We start from the raw sequence: 13,256 nt of genomic DNA on the forward strand, positions 1-13,256 counted from the left end.
GATGCTGACCCACTAAATATACAAAATATCTGTTACAGAACCTCATAGGCTACTACTACAGTTCCCTGGAGTGACACTGTTTACACTAACGGCTTGATTTTGAGTTATATTGTCTTTATTTCTGTCTCTTCAGGTAGAAGAAGCTGGGCTTTCTAATATGGCAGCAATTTGCTTTTGTTCGTTATTTTCGTTCTGCCTGCATTTTAGTGACTACTTGCAAACTGATGGTATAATTATGGAATCAGGGAAAATAGTAATGGAGGGGCCCTATTAGGATGGCTTGGCTCTTTTACCAATGTAGACTTATTCCACAAATCAGTGTTTTCAGCCACTGGTGATTTGTGATTCCTATAAAATTTCCAGCAGAGATACAGACCCTGCAGTTTATTGTGAATTCAAGCAGACTGACAATAAATTTGCTTTTCTTACCAGCTTTTCAAAACAGTGCTCTGGAATATATTTTCAGGTGCTATGTTCATCCTTAGATAAATAAATGAGGGTCTGACGTACCTTATAGATTTTCTGGGTGCTTTATTAGTGTCCAGTCAATCACTATAAAAATGCTGCTCTCCCTCTTTGGCTTTTCCTTTCCAGAAATGCACATACCTGTCTGCCTCTCGCTGCTCATCTCATTTCTTTCTATGTAAAAATTAGACTACTGCTCTAAACTAGTCATCTCAAATCCCTCTTCTATGTTGTCCTTTCCTGAAAGAGGTGTCTAAAATAGATGGGATGAACTGCTCTAGAAAAGGTGCCTGTCCCTCTCCTTCTACTACAGAGAGCCCCTACAGGACTAACTTCAACCAACCGCTTGACTCTTAGAAATTTGAAACTGCATGAGAGGAATCTTTCACCACCTGTACGAACACTCTGCCTCAATATGTGCATGTGGCTTTAGCTAACCTCCGATTAGTTTTGTTACTTGTTAAAAGCTTCTCTCCCTTGTGTTGAGCAGCACGGTGCTGTAAGAGCATGCCTTTTAATGCTAGGCAGGCTGCTGGCCTTCCTGTTGCAGATCAGTTTGGTCTTCACAGAAGAGGTCCTCAGTGCAGCTACACAGGCTTCCATGAAGCTATGGTAACTCACAGCAGTGGTGCCAGGCCCCCTCGTGCACTGTTCCCCCAATCATATGAAGGAAATATTGTAACAGAATAATAATGCATGAAGCTTTAATTTTACTTTCATTTGCAGGGATGTCACCTGTGAGAGATCTTTCACAAATTTTTAAGCTTCTTCACACTGGCAAGGCAAACTTGCCAAAAAAGAAAATAAAATTGAAGCATGATCTGCTTAGAGTTGTAAGATATGTGATCTTTTTTTTTCTTTGTGTAGGAATTACAACTGTGCTGACTATGACAACAATCAACACTCATCTGCGAGAGACTTTGCCTAAAATTCCGTATGTTAAAGCCATTGACATGTATCTTATGGGCTGCTTTGTATTTGTCTTCTTGGCCTTACTTGAATACGCCTTTGTCAACTACATTTTCTTCGGAAAAGGCCCTCAAAGGCAGAAGAAACTTGCAGAAAAAACAGCAAAGGCGAACAACGATCGCTCAAAGTTCGAAGGCAACCGGGTAGGATTCTTTAATCTACATACAGTGTCTTGTTTCTTTTACTACAAAAAATAACTCTAGGAAATAAACAAAAAAATCATGTACAAAAACATCACCAGCACATTTCCTTTTTGTGAGCAAACTTTGGCTTTTTTGTATTCGAGAACCTACATAGAAGAATATATTTAGGCATACAGAAATTGAAGTGCGCATGATCTGTATAACAAGTAACTGTAAGAGGAAGATAACAATGGGAATGCAGCTAGCTTGAAAATAAAGGCCCAGATCTACAAAGGCATTTATCTGTTTAAATCAAATATAATTTAATTGTGATTTTGTTTAAGTACCTACATAAGGGAATCCAGGATCTGAGCATACTTTTTCACTTCACTTAGAGCAGACACATTTAGAATGGGAGAGAACAGATAAGGGATTAGTTCTGCCATGCTAATTAATTGGCCAGCATAGCCGAACTGCTGTATGTGGCATTGTCATCTGCTGCTGTTTAAGACCAGCAGAAAATTATGAATCCTAGGAAAACTTTCGGATTGATTTCTGAAGCACAGTATTGGCATGGTCTGTGCTGATTACACTCCAGCCTATTTTCTTGCCTGGAGTATTACTTCATCCAATGAATACCCTTTTTTTTTGTTTTCCTTTGGAAGAAAAATTCAAGGTATTCAACCCTATACGATGTTAGCAAGCCATGTCAGTTTGAATAGAACATCTTTTTTTTTTTGGCTAAAATGCTCCTAGTGAGGCTTTTTCATTCCATTCTGTTGAGTAAGACTGTTTTTTCTATAAATCAGCTATAAATTAGAAGAGTTCACAGTGACAAAACTACTACCTGTTTACTAAATACCAGTATCATAAAAGTAATTTCAGGATGTATTTTTTGATCTGAATGATTCTGTCTGCTATAGTAAATGCAATGCAGAACAACACCTAATGATTGACAGTCATATCTGTGAAATAATTTTTGAACCAATAAACTCATTTTTGTCCACTGTATTATGAAACTAAATTCTCATCACAGTTGGCAGCACTGCTTAGGACTAATCTAGCAGGAAGAATGAATTCCCTTTCCTGGAAAAATAAATAGTTACAATAAGAAAAAAAAGAAGCAGGTGGGTGAAAAAAAACCCCCAGTATCAGAATTGAAAGCAATCGAGAAGATTTTAGCTGCAAGCAGGTAGTGCAGATGTATGCACCAAGGTTTAGTTCTCCCAGTGGAAACCATCTGGTGAATTTCATCCATTTAAATGATTTACATAATTCAGTACAAGTCTTGTTAATGGGCCCAAGAGCATCCCATGCCTGACTGTTCTTCTATCTTGAGATCAACGGGTCTATATTGCCAAAAGAAGGATATGAACCTTAATAAATGAAAATGAGGGGGTTTCATACCCAGATCATGTCATTTTTATGTCCCAGATCTGATCATACCTTATATCAGCCCTTTTTTATTCTCACTTTTGACTTCTGGACAGTCCTAAGCAAATATGGACTTTTCTGACATTTCTGCTGGTTTAATAACAACCATGCATAATAATTGAAATTAGGATACAAATTCAGCACATCAGAGCTGAACGAGTGTGTTTCTTTGTCCCTTGTAGTCCCAGCTGTGAAAGGGAACTCTCTATGCTTTGTAGAAACACATACACTCATACCAACTGTGAATAGTTGCCGTTCAAATGATCTAAGTTAAATAATGAGGTATGGTCCCATTCTCTGTGGAAAACATTTTGTCTCCAGGCCTCAGCTGGTGAAGTCAACAGAGCTTTGTTGCAGTCACTGGATTCAGTGCCTTCAGAGAAGCAGTGCCAGCATACAAGGCAGGGACATTAGGTAGAGCTGATCAGAAATCTTCCTTTGAAACAACGCATAGACAGAAAATGCAGATTCAGTGGATGTAGGATGTCAAATCTAAATTTCTGATTTGAAAAACACTGGCAAGTGCAAAGCAGAGGTTATTGCTCAAAGCAGGTGAGAGGTCTCATTGTTTTCAGGACGAGCAGCTCAGGGAAAAATCCATCTAGCAAATCTACTCTGAACAAAGTTTACCAGGGCTTCCAGACACCATAGCCCTGAAGCAGGAAAATGGTTTCCATGGTTCTGGATCATGCCCACCGTGTGCCATGCTGTACAGGCATCCATGGATGTAGCAGGACAGATCATCATGCCAGATTTTTTTAACATACTTTCCATGGAAGACGGTACCTGAAGGCTCTGCAACCTTGGCTCTGACCTCTTCATTAACTTCCAGCCTGTTCTTTGGTGGCTCTTGAAGATCATTGGATCTGATGGAAATAGTGGCTGCTTGGCATTTGCTTGCTTCTTGCTTTAGAGTTGGGACTCAGAGGTTGGATGTCCTGGGACAGGCTCACAAACTGGAGGGCATACTGCACAATGGGGGAGGCTCAGAGCCACAGATGAAGACTACCTTATGCGAGTTCAATGAAATGATTGGGTTTTTTTCATTTTGGCAAGGCCTCAGGCTTCCATTGAGTGTATTTCTATTCAGAAAGGGCAGGTTTATAATCCTGGGAAATAGTTCAAATCTCACATGATTTGGGCGGAGCAACATTTTTAAAGAATGGGAGAGTGCCTAAAAACAGGCAGACCCCTTTGCAGCTATTGATGACTGTCAAAATGTATGCTGTGCTGGAAAGAAGATTGAAAAGGGTTCATACATAAAACTGGAAGAAGGCATTTTTTTTTTGTTTGTCTCTAAGACTACCATTTTGAGTTGATTTGTGTTGCTCTTTTGTTTTAGTAATTGAATTTGCTTGTATACGAACCGCATGCATGAGCTCCCTGTCATTGATTTAGAATGCTAGCTCAGGACACTGAAAAACCCAATGAAAAACCAAACCAAACCAAATAAATAAATAAACATTAGTCCATTTATTGTCCACATCAGATGCTGTAACTTGTGGGTGTAGCAGCAGAACAACCCTGTGCTGTATCAGGTCCAACCTGAGTCAGTGCTCAGGCAGGGGGGGCTGCAGCACTGTGGAAATCCCTTGCTTTTGTTGGGGGGCAGCACTAGCAGAGGGAAGGCAGCACAATATTTTGCCTGGCGTTCAGGCCCTGAGTTCAAGCATTGCTCATATGGTACCCAAGACTGAGAGTGCTGCTGAGGCAGGGTCTGTCTTCAGGGAAAGGGCACAAGGGGAGGATGAGGAAAAATGCCCCATTTTCCCTCAGGAATGTTTTAGCCCATGGAAACCAGTAGAACCAGCATGGATACTGGTATTGCAGTTCATTTTTTACAGGTCAAAGAACTGAAGTCTGGCGTGCAAGCTAGCAGGCTTAGTTATAAAGACTCCTCTTAGAGTAGCAAGAGAGCTTTTTGTGCTTTCCTAGTCTTATTTGATTGTAGAGCAGGAGAGTTTTAACAAAAATGTTCTAGGCCACAAAATCCACAGATGTGGGTATGTTTGTGTTTTATTTGATAACTGCTTTGCAAAGCAGCCGCTGTTCATGCTCAGTAACTCTGCTTCCTAATGCATGCATTTGCATTGTGCCGCGGCAGAGGTTACAGGTTTGAAAAGCCGAAACTGGCACAGCCATCTCCACGCTGCTGCTGCTGCTTTGGATGTGCCTCTGCCACACCGAGCTTCTGGGCACTTCTGTCAGAGTTGTTCCTGATACGCCACCACCAAGGCTTGCTCTGTTGGGGAGGGCTCCACCAGCTGCTGCCGCCGCCGAGCTGCCCGTTTGCTTCCCTGCTCCCATGATGGCTTTCTGTCCAGCTCTGCCCAGGCGTTAGAGCCAACGAGCCCAATATCTCCAGGCATTAGGGGAAGAAGAGCCTTCATAGCATGCAAATGGCACAGGCGGTGTCCTCACATTGCAGAGGTGACAAAGGAAAGCAGTGGGGAGAGGAAAACTCTGCCCTGTATTCTCCCACCTAGCACTGCGGAAGGTGGGGCAATGATGGAGGCACATCTGACTAAACTGAATCTCTGGAAATGGTTTCAGAAGATTCAGAGCTGGTGATGAGATGAAACCTGAGAAAGCCTCTACGAATGACTCATCTGTAGATCGGCAGGTGACTACAAAGAAAATTTCCCACCTAGCCTTCTCTTCTTTTGCCTGCTTTTGCATCATATTTTATTTCAGATAATGCATTGAAATAGTATTCCTTGCTGAACTTTTCCAGCCTTTTTCCCAGTAAACCACAGTTACTGGAGATGAACATAAGATGCTCCTTTTTTTGTGTAAACCAATTTTCATACACATACCAGTTTTGGATTGAAAACTCTCTCTTGAAAGCCTTGATACACTGGTTCATATATAAGGACAAGTTCTAGGATAAAGGAAAGTTGAATCTTGATTTTTCATAAAATGCTTCTTCTGCCCATGGTATCGGTACCTAAATTAAAGTCCTCTGTTTGTGGAAAAACTGTCACAAAAGAATAGGTGGCCTGTAAAAATGTTTTCCCTTGAAAATTGATTGCCATTGTTACTGATCAATTCTGTTTCTCCTGTTTGCATTGGCAGATTCAGGCTTCATTTGTAGCTCTCTGTGCCCATTCAGTTTTGCTACATAAATTGTTTCTTTTAAATAAGGCTCAGATACAGCCTAATTTACAACTAAATCAGCATGAGAGAGCTCTAAGGCAATCCTGTTCTCACTTGTTGTTCACTCTTGCAATAGAGGCTACTGGCGTAATCAGCTGGTGAGCGTGTGTTTTGGACATTGCTCCTTCTGGGCCAATCCACAGAGGTTATGATTTGTTACAGTCCCCTGCTAAAAATATTGCTTCTTAGTTCAAGCTGTGGCAATTTACGTTTTTAGTTTGGTGGGACCAAAAATTCAGCCCCAGGGTATCAATCAGGAGGGTAACTATCACACAAGTTCATTTGAGCTTCAACCCCCCGTGGCTGTCAGACATGTGGGAAGAGCTTCCTTTGAATAAAAATAATGCATAACCCTTTATAAAAAGGTCCTTCTTGTCAGGGAGTTCCTGCATGTTTTTTTAGCTCTGGAGATTCCTGGCTCAAACCCCCGCTGTCGGCCAAGGCAGCAGCTTCCCGCCAGGCATGACTGAGAATAGAGGCTCAGGCCACTTACATCTACTTAGCGCTTTTAAAAAATTGTTAATTGTAGCAACCCTTCTCACAAGTGGGATTTTATTCTGAGAATGAATATCTTGGCTGCTGTGCAGAATTATCACTCAGTTTAAATTGGGAAATATGAGAATAGCAAAGCTGGCAGTATTCTCCTGTGCATCTTCATCTTTCCTGGATACTTTTTTTGGTACTGTTTTGAACAGTAGGATATTCTGAAACATGAGTGTGATGAGTAGGTACCAAGTTTTGAAAAATATCTGTCACAGGTGATGAGCACAGTTTGCGTGGGAAGAACTGTAGTCCTGTAGCGCTTAGGGTGGGGACATTCATTGTGCACTGGGAGACCCGTGCGTGTACCCATTTTGTTCTACAGCCACTTGGCACAAGTATGAATGGTGCAAATCCAGAGACAGTAAGAAGGATTGTACCTGCAATCCATAGTACAGCCCAGAGGCAGTAAGAATCCAGACCAAGTGAAATACAGGGCAAAGGGAGGACTGTGTATTTATTTCCTTTTCTTCCTCTTTTCAAATACATCAAGGTTAATTGTCAAACTCTTGTTCTTACTTGGTGGACAGTGATAGTAACATGAAAGGTCCTAATTATTTCTCTTCTTCATCCTTTCCTAGTTTTTCAAGATCTTTCCATCTTCCCAGTTCTGCTGACTACCCTGGGCCAATCTACTAGGCTGATATAACATAATGCTCTCTTTCATTTTTTCGTGCTTATCAACTAATATAAACATATTAAAATGGTAGTGAGAGAAGTATCAACTTTTAGACTCTGGGAGAACACTTAACACTATCGTTTCTGTTGTGCTTGCAGTTCTAATTTATTTTAAAAATATTGAAGGCGTAATGTGGTCAATGAATTTTGCTTTAAGCACAGGTAATACTTAGGGCCTGATCACGTACTGTTCTACACATTGGAAAGATGTTTATACGTAAGTAAAGAAGATGAAAACTGCTACCAGGCAGTTTGCCCCTTGAGTAACCATAGATGCTTGCACCAGGGCAGATCAGGTGAGAATCAAGTAGCTGGAGTCTAGATTACAATTTCCACCAAAAATAATTTCCATTTTATTATAATTTTAAAGGGAGATCTATTTTGTGGGATAATGTACTTGAATAGTAATTTTGATGTAAAATAATGCAAGACTAACTACAGAGACAGCGTTTCATGCTGTTATTTAAACCCGCTATTTGCATTTATATTGCTTCATATGATGGAAAGTGTTTACATGGTATTTAAAAATTTGGGATTGATGAACTCCTAAACATACCTATGGGGTTTGAGCAAAATGCTTTCTCTTCTTCTTTTTGTGTAGTAGAGTGAAAGACTTAAGAGGAAAAAGAGATTTCATTGTAAAGTACTCCTTAAAATTTATGGAATATTAAACAGAGAACTAAATGAACCTGAAATAATTCAGACACTACCTAATAGTAAATCAAACTTTATGGTAGTTTCCCGACCCTAGTAAAGTGTCTCCAAACTGGCATTAAAGCTGAAGTTTTCCAAGAATCTTGATTGGAGAAAGGTATTCAATAGCAGCTCTTGGCTTGCATTTCTTTAAAAATATAGTACTTAACATCTAAATGAGCCAATATCTTGTGTAGAATTAAAAAGTAGATTCAAGACTTTCCAGGTGTAAAAAGGCCATTGAAGTTTCTTATCTACAACGTACAGTCCGAGTTGAGCCTATTGGAGACGTGGTGTTCTTCCAAGAGCAAGGACCAGAGTCTCTTTGTGAGCCTTATCTTAATTCTCCTCTTTCAGGCTTCAGCTAGGTGAGTTACAGTCATTTTTCTGTGATGACATTAGGCTGCTTGAGTCTTTGGATTTTTTTCTTTGTACTGTCACATGTAGAGTTCAGAAATGGTGACCCCTTCAAAGCGAATCTGTGTTTCTGTGTATAAAACATCTCACAGCATTTCATACTTCTCAGCCTCCAAATGGAGTTTTGTGAGATTCAATCACCTCATCCTGGCGCAGGAGCTGTAGTTGTTCAGAGGTGGGAGGGATGGGGTTTGATTAAAATTGATTCTGAAATAAGAGCATCAGTTTTGCATATTTGGATCCATGCTGATTCAGCAGGGACTTAATTAATGATTTGGTACTCAGCTGTTTCCATCTGCTTTGATGAGCTCACCGGGAAACACTCTGTGAAAACAACCAGCCCTGGCTTGTGTCAGGGAGGAGATGGGAGCACCGGCAGTGAAGACTGCAGCGGGGAAATGGGAATAAATGGCTTCAGGTGGAGCCATGGTCAGGCGAAAAGAAGACTACAAGAAGCATGGAACCCCAGGGAGACAAGGGAAATCTTAAGATTAAAGCAGGATGGTAAGGAATTAAGGGAAATGGGCCAAATACACAATATCATCTCTCCAATTTATAACAAGGTTCAAGAGCAAAGCCTGGTGTTAACAGTTTGGGGAGAATTTCTAGTGCACAGACAGTGACATTTCTGAGCCAGGTGACAAAATTCTATTCTAAAGCTCATAAGGAGTAAAACTAAAGTTTTACCAAAGACATTGGCCTTGTTCATCATGGGTAGCCATGACTGTAATCACTTCAGCTGCTTTTCTTAATCTATATCTGTACCTGGAGTAACAATTTCCCTGCAGCCACAAATCTGCACGCATCACAGAACCACAGAATCATGGAATCAATCATAGAATCACAATCTCAAGTTGGAAGGGACCCATAAGGATCATTGAGTCCAAGTCCCTGCAGCTCATGTTCACTCATGGAGGATTTTGCCTTACCTGTGTATTCAGGCAAACATGAGTCAACTTGCAGAGGATACCTTGCCATTGGTTTTCTGCTTTATTCATTGAGAGAGCTTGTGTACATTTGTCAAAGTAATTTAAATTATTGCTTGAATCATTCAGAACTCATGTTTATGTGCAAATACTTTTTAACATGTTGCATGCATTAAGTATTCATATTTCACAATATCACCTTAAGATTGTCACAGAGCATTAGCATATATTGCTCTAGCTTTGTTGAGAGTTTAGGTGGTTTATCCAAAACCTCTGAAGGAATCAATACAATTTGCAGGAATGGGTCTCAAGAATATCTGCAGACCAGAAGCCTGCTTTCAGTTTCTGCAGACCTATTCTTCTCTCCATCTGCTCCTTCCTTGCATTGACATGCAAGTCTGTTGCTCTACTAACAGAGAGATGCATTTTCAAATATATGTTTCCAAATATGTCTCATTTGATATTTTGAGAAAATGGCTGTTATCATACAACCTCATAGGACATAACGGGATGTTCAGACAAAGCATTTGCACAAACGTTGCAACTTTCTTGACCACCTTTCTGGTTTGATGTATAGATGCGGTGATGAGCAGTGAGAAGCAGCATCATCATTGGCAGATCAGAGGCAGAAGCTATGTTAGGGTGGCATGTAAGGTTGGCACAGAAGGTGAAGCAGGGTGTGCACTGTGATGAAATAAGTGGAATCAAATTAATACTTTCCTTGGGCAGGAGAAGTCTGAGCACATCGATGTACCCTCCAGAATACAAGCTTTCAGCAGACACCTCACTTACTCCAGGGCTCAGTGTAGAAAGACAAAGTACTTGTGGACAGACTAGTGTCTGTGTATACGTAGGTGGCAGGCAGAATCAGGGAAGATCAGGAAGCCCCGTGCTTGTGGACGGAAAGGGAGTAGAGACCTGCAAGGGGAAGGCAGTGCTGTCAGGGTGGAGCCCAGCAAAATAGTCTCTTCTGGGACATTTTTAGTAAACCGAAGGACGTTTCTCAAAGCCTGGGAGGAGATAGGAAAGGGGATGACATGTCACGCTGTGGGGGCCTGGATGAGAGATTTAGTTTCAAGCTTCATAAGGAAAATGCAGATTATGGAGATATTTTACACAATGCTGTTACAAATCCTGATCATAATTTGTACTCTTTGTGGGAAAAAAAAAAATGAACCCAAAAGCCAAAAACCAAAGAAACCCAGAGAAAACTGAATCAGTTTTTTCAGAGACCACCATAAGTAGTGATGATATCCATGGTTGTATTTTACAACTGTGTGTATTCCCTGGTTACAGATACCGCTCAACAGCATGAACTCATTTCTACAGACCTCAAGCTTGTATTTTTGTACCCAATGGGTTTCTGCCATGGGGAAAATAAATTCTTCTTAATCACCACTGAGCCTTCTCCACCCCGTTATTTTGGTTCATGTTGTTTGTTTTTATTTATAGGCACTCATCAGCATAATGTACTGTTGCCTACAACAGCAGGATTTGTTGGATACCTTAGGGTTTATTTTTTCTATTTGCCTGTATGTCATTCATAGCATTTTATATTCTTTCTCCATTTGCAAGAAGCTTGGCAAAGCATTACTGATATGCTATCATAATTGTTTTCACTGAGAAAAGATAAGCTGTGGCATCAATAATTGATGAAAGGAATATCCATTTTACAGATTTTTAACACTATTGAAAAAAGCTAAATGCATATGGACAGACACATAGCTACGCATACTCTCAGTGCATCACGCAAAGATTGCAAAGGAGGTGGCATCAGATGACTGTACAAACTTCATGACAATAGTCTGTTTTCTCAGTGACTTTTAAACAGATGCTTCTTGGACGAGATGTTCAACCACCGCACAGTTAACACAGCTAGATCGTGTGGCAAGTTAGAAAAATGTATTAATTGCAGGATGAATTGTGGATGAATAAATTGTACACCTAAAACTGGAAATTACCCTATATGCCATGATTCGCTATCTATTTCTTACATGGGGAACCGAGTTCACTTGAACAGTCACATATGCATCAACTGGCTGAAAATACCCGGTACAGAGCATTTATTTTACATTCAGATGTTATTTTCCTTTCCCAAAAGCAGGCAGGAAAATCGGAGCTGATGCCTGCATCAGCTGTCTTCTCTGCCTGGCCACCAGCATGCAGGGCGTGGGGCACAAGGGGATGTAGTGCCCCACCACTGAAGCTACCAAACACTAAGACAGCATCGTTTGGGACGCCTGTCAGTTCCACTCATGGGAACTGGAAGTTTTGCTGGATTGAAGGAGCTGTACCCAACTCTGTGCTGCTCCTCCTCTCTTGGTACTCAGGGGCACTAGAGAGTCTGGACCAGAATTTAAGGACTCTAAATGACAATAACCTTCCACTTAGTTACTGAAAATGGCATCGTGTTGCTCACCTGTGCTCAACACTGTGCTCACCGCCTCTTGGATATGGTGGTGGAAGGGAAGAGTGCCACCTGTTTCCTCAGTTCAGCAGCTTTCTTCCATGTCGAAGTTCATTGCTTTTTAAGATCACTTATCTGAGTGGAACAGCCCCACAGTTAAGCATTGCCATGATTGCAAAACCATGCAGATGACTTTGGAAGGAAAAGATTAAGAGAGAATTTGTAAATAAGATCAGTGATTCCAAAATGCAAAGAGTTCAGTAGGTCAGAAGTATTCTTGTGATTTTAGCAATCCTCACATGTAGGTAGCAGAGAGATAGTCCATCCCTTACCCCCTCCCCCCTTCCCCCCCAGCAACGTAGAGATTTCACTGAACTACACCATCCTTTAAAACGCAGCTGTTTTAGAGGGAGAGGAAAATGATTTGGTTTGCCAAATACGGTTTTGTACTGGATGTTGATAGTAAGATGATAACCCTGTTTGTAGAAGTATTTAAGTACTTGTCTAATTTTGAACAGTTGAGTATTGCCATTTTTTTCTAAGATTATGACATGCTTAAAATGAATACACGCTTTCTTAAAATATGTATGGGTTTGGAGCTTTAAATACACCCACATTCTGCTGGTAGATGTCAAGTCTTTTGAAACAACTTACACTTCTATTTTTGCCCCCTAGGTGGACACCCATGGAAACATTCTGCTAACATCGCTTGAAATTCACAATGAGGTGGCAAGCAATGAGGTCACCACCAGCGTTACGGACGCCAGAAATTCCACGATATCCTTTGACAACTCAGGAATCCAGTACAGAAAACAAAGCTCACATCGCGAAAGCTTTGGAAGGCGTTCGTCGGAAAGAACAGGCCCCCACAGCAAGAGAGGCCATTTACGAAGAAGGTCTTCACAACTGAAAATAAAAATCCCTGATCTAACAGATGTGAATGCCATCGACAGATGGTCAAGAATGGTGTTTCCATTCACATTTTCTCTTTTCAACTTAATTTACTGGCTATACTATGTTAACTGATTGACTGAACTTTTTTAAAGGACTTCAATTATAACAAGTGAAGTACTACTTGCCTGCAGAGTTTATATATATATTTATATATAAAAATACATATATATATGAACTTTTACTATGTAGACCATACTCATGTATGTGTGAATACATATAGCAAAGAATCGTGTGTATATAAAAGCACACGCTGCAAAGCAGAATTATATGTATGCACACACACATGTGCACATTCGTTCTGAGGTTATGGACACTTTAACATAGAATGCACTTCAGAGGAACTTTTTAAATCAAAAGGCAGGTGTCATCAAAACAACAAGCCTTGAGAAAGTAAGTGTTGTATATTATCACTACAAAACTTTGATTGTCATAGAAGTTTTCAAACAGCTGTAATTGTGTATAAAGTCGGTATTTAGTAACATCGTTTGTAAATGC

The 13,256-nt window shown here is 40.5% G+C and overlaps 1 protein-coding gene across 1 annotated transcript in view; it reads left to right on the forward strand.

Moving 5' to 3' along the window:
- The window catches only part of GABRB3 (gamma-aminobutyric acid type A receptor subunit beta3), a 35,755-nt gene extending 22,922 nt beyond the window's left edge, over positions 1-12,833 (forward strand). The window contains exons 6-7 of the mRNA XM_009637648.2: positions 1,333-1,577; positions 12,483-12,833. Of these exons, the coding sequence (XP_009635943.2) occupies positions 1,333-1,577; positions 12,483-12,833 (596 nt within the window). The remainder of the gene's footprint in view (positions 1-1,332; positions 1,578-12,482) is intronic.
- Positions 12,834-13,256: the final 423 nt, after the last annotated feature.

This window comes from Egretta garzetta, unplaced genomic scaffold, assembly GCF_000687185.1.
Source record: "Egretta garzetta isolate BGI_Z169 unplaced genomic scaffold, ASM68718v1 scaffold504, whole genome shotgun sequence".
NCBI classification, from domain to species: Eukaryota; Metazoa; Chordata; class Aves; order Pelecaniformes; family Ardeidae; genus Egretta; species Egretta garzetta.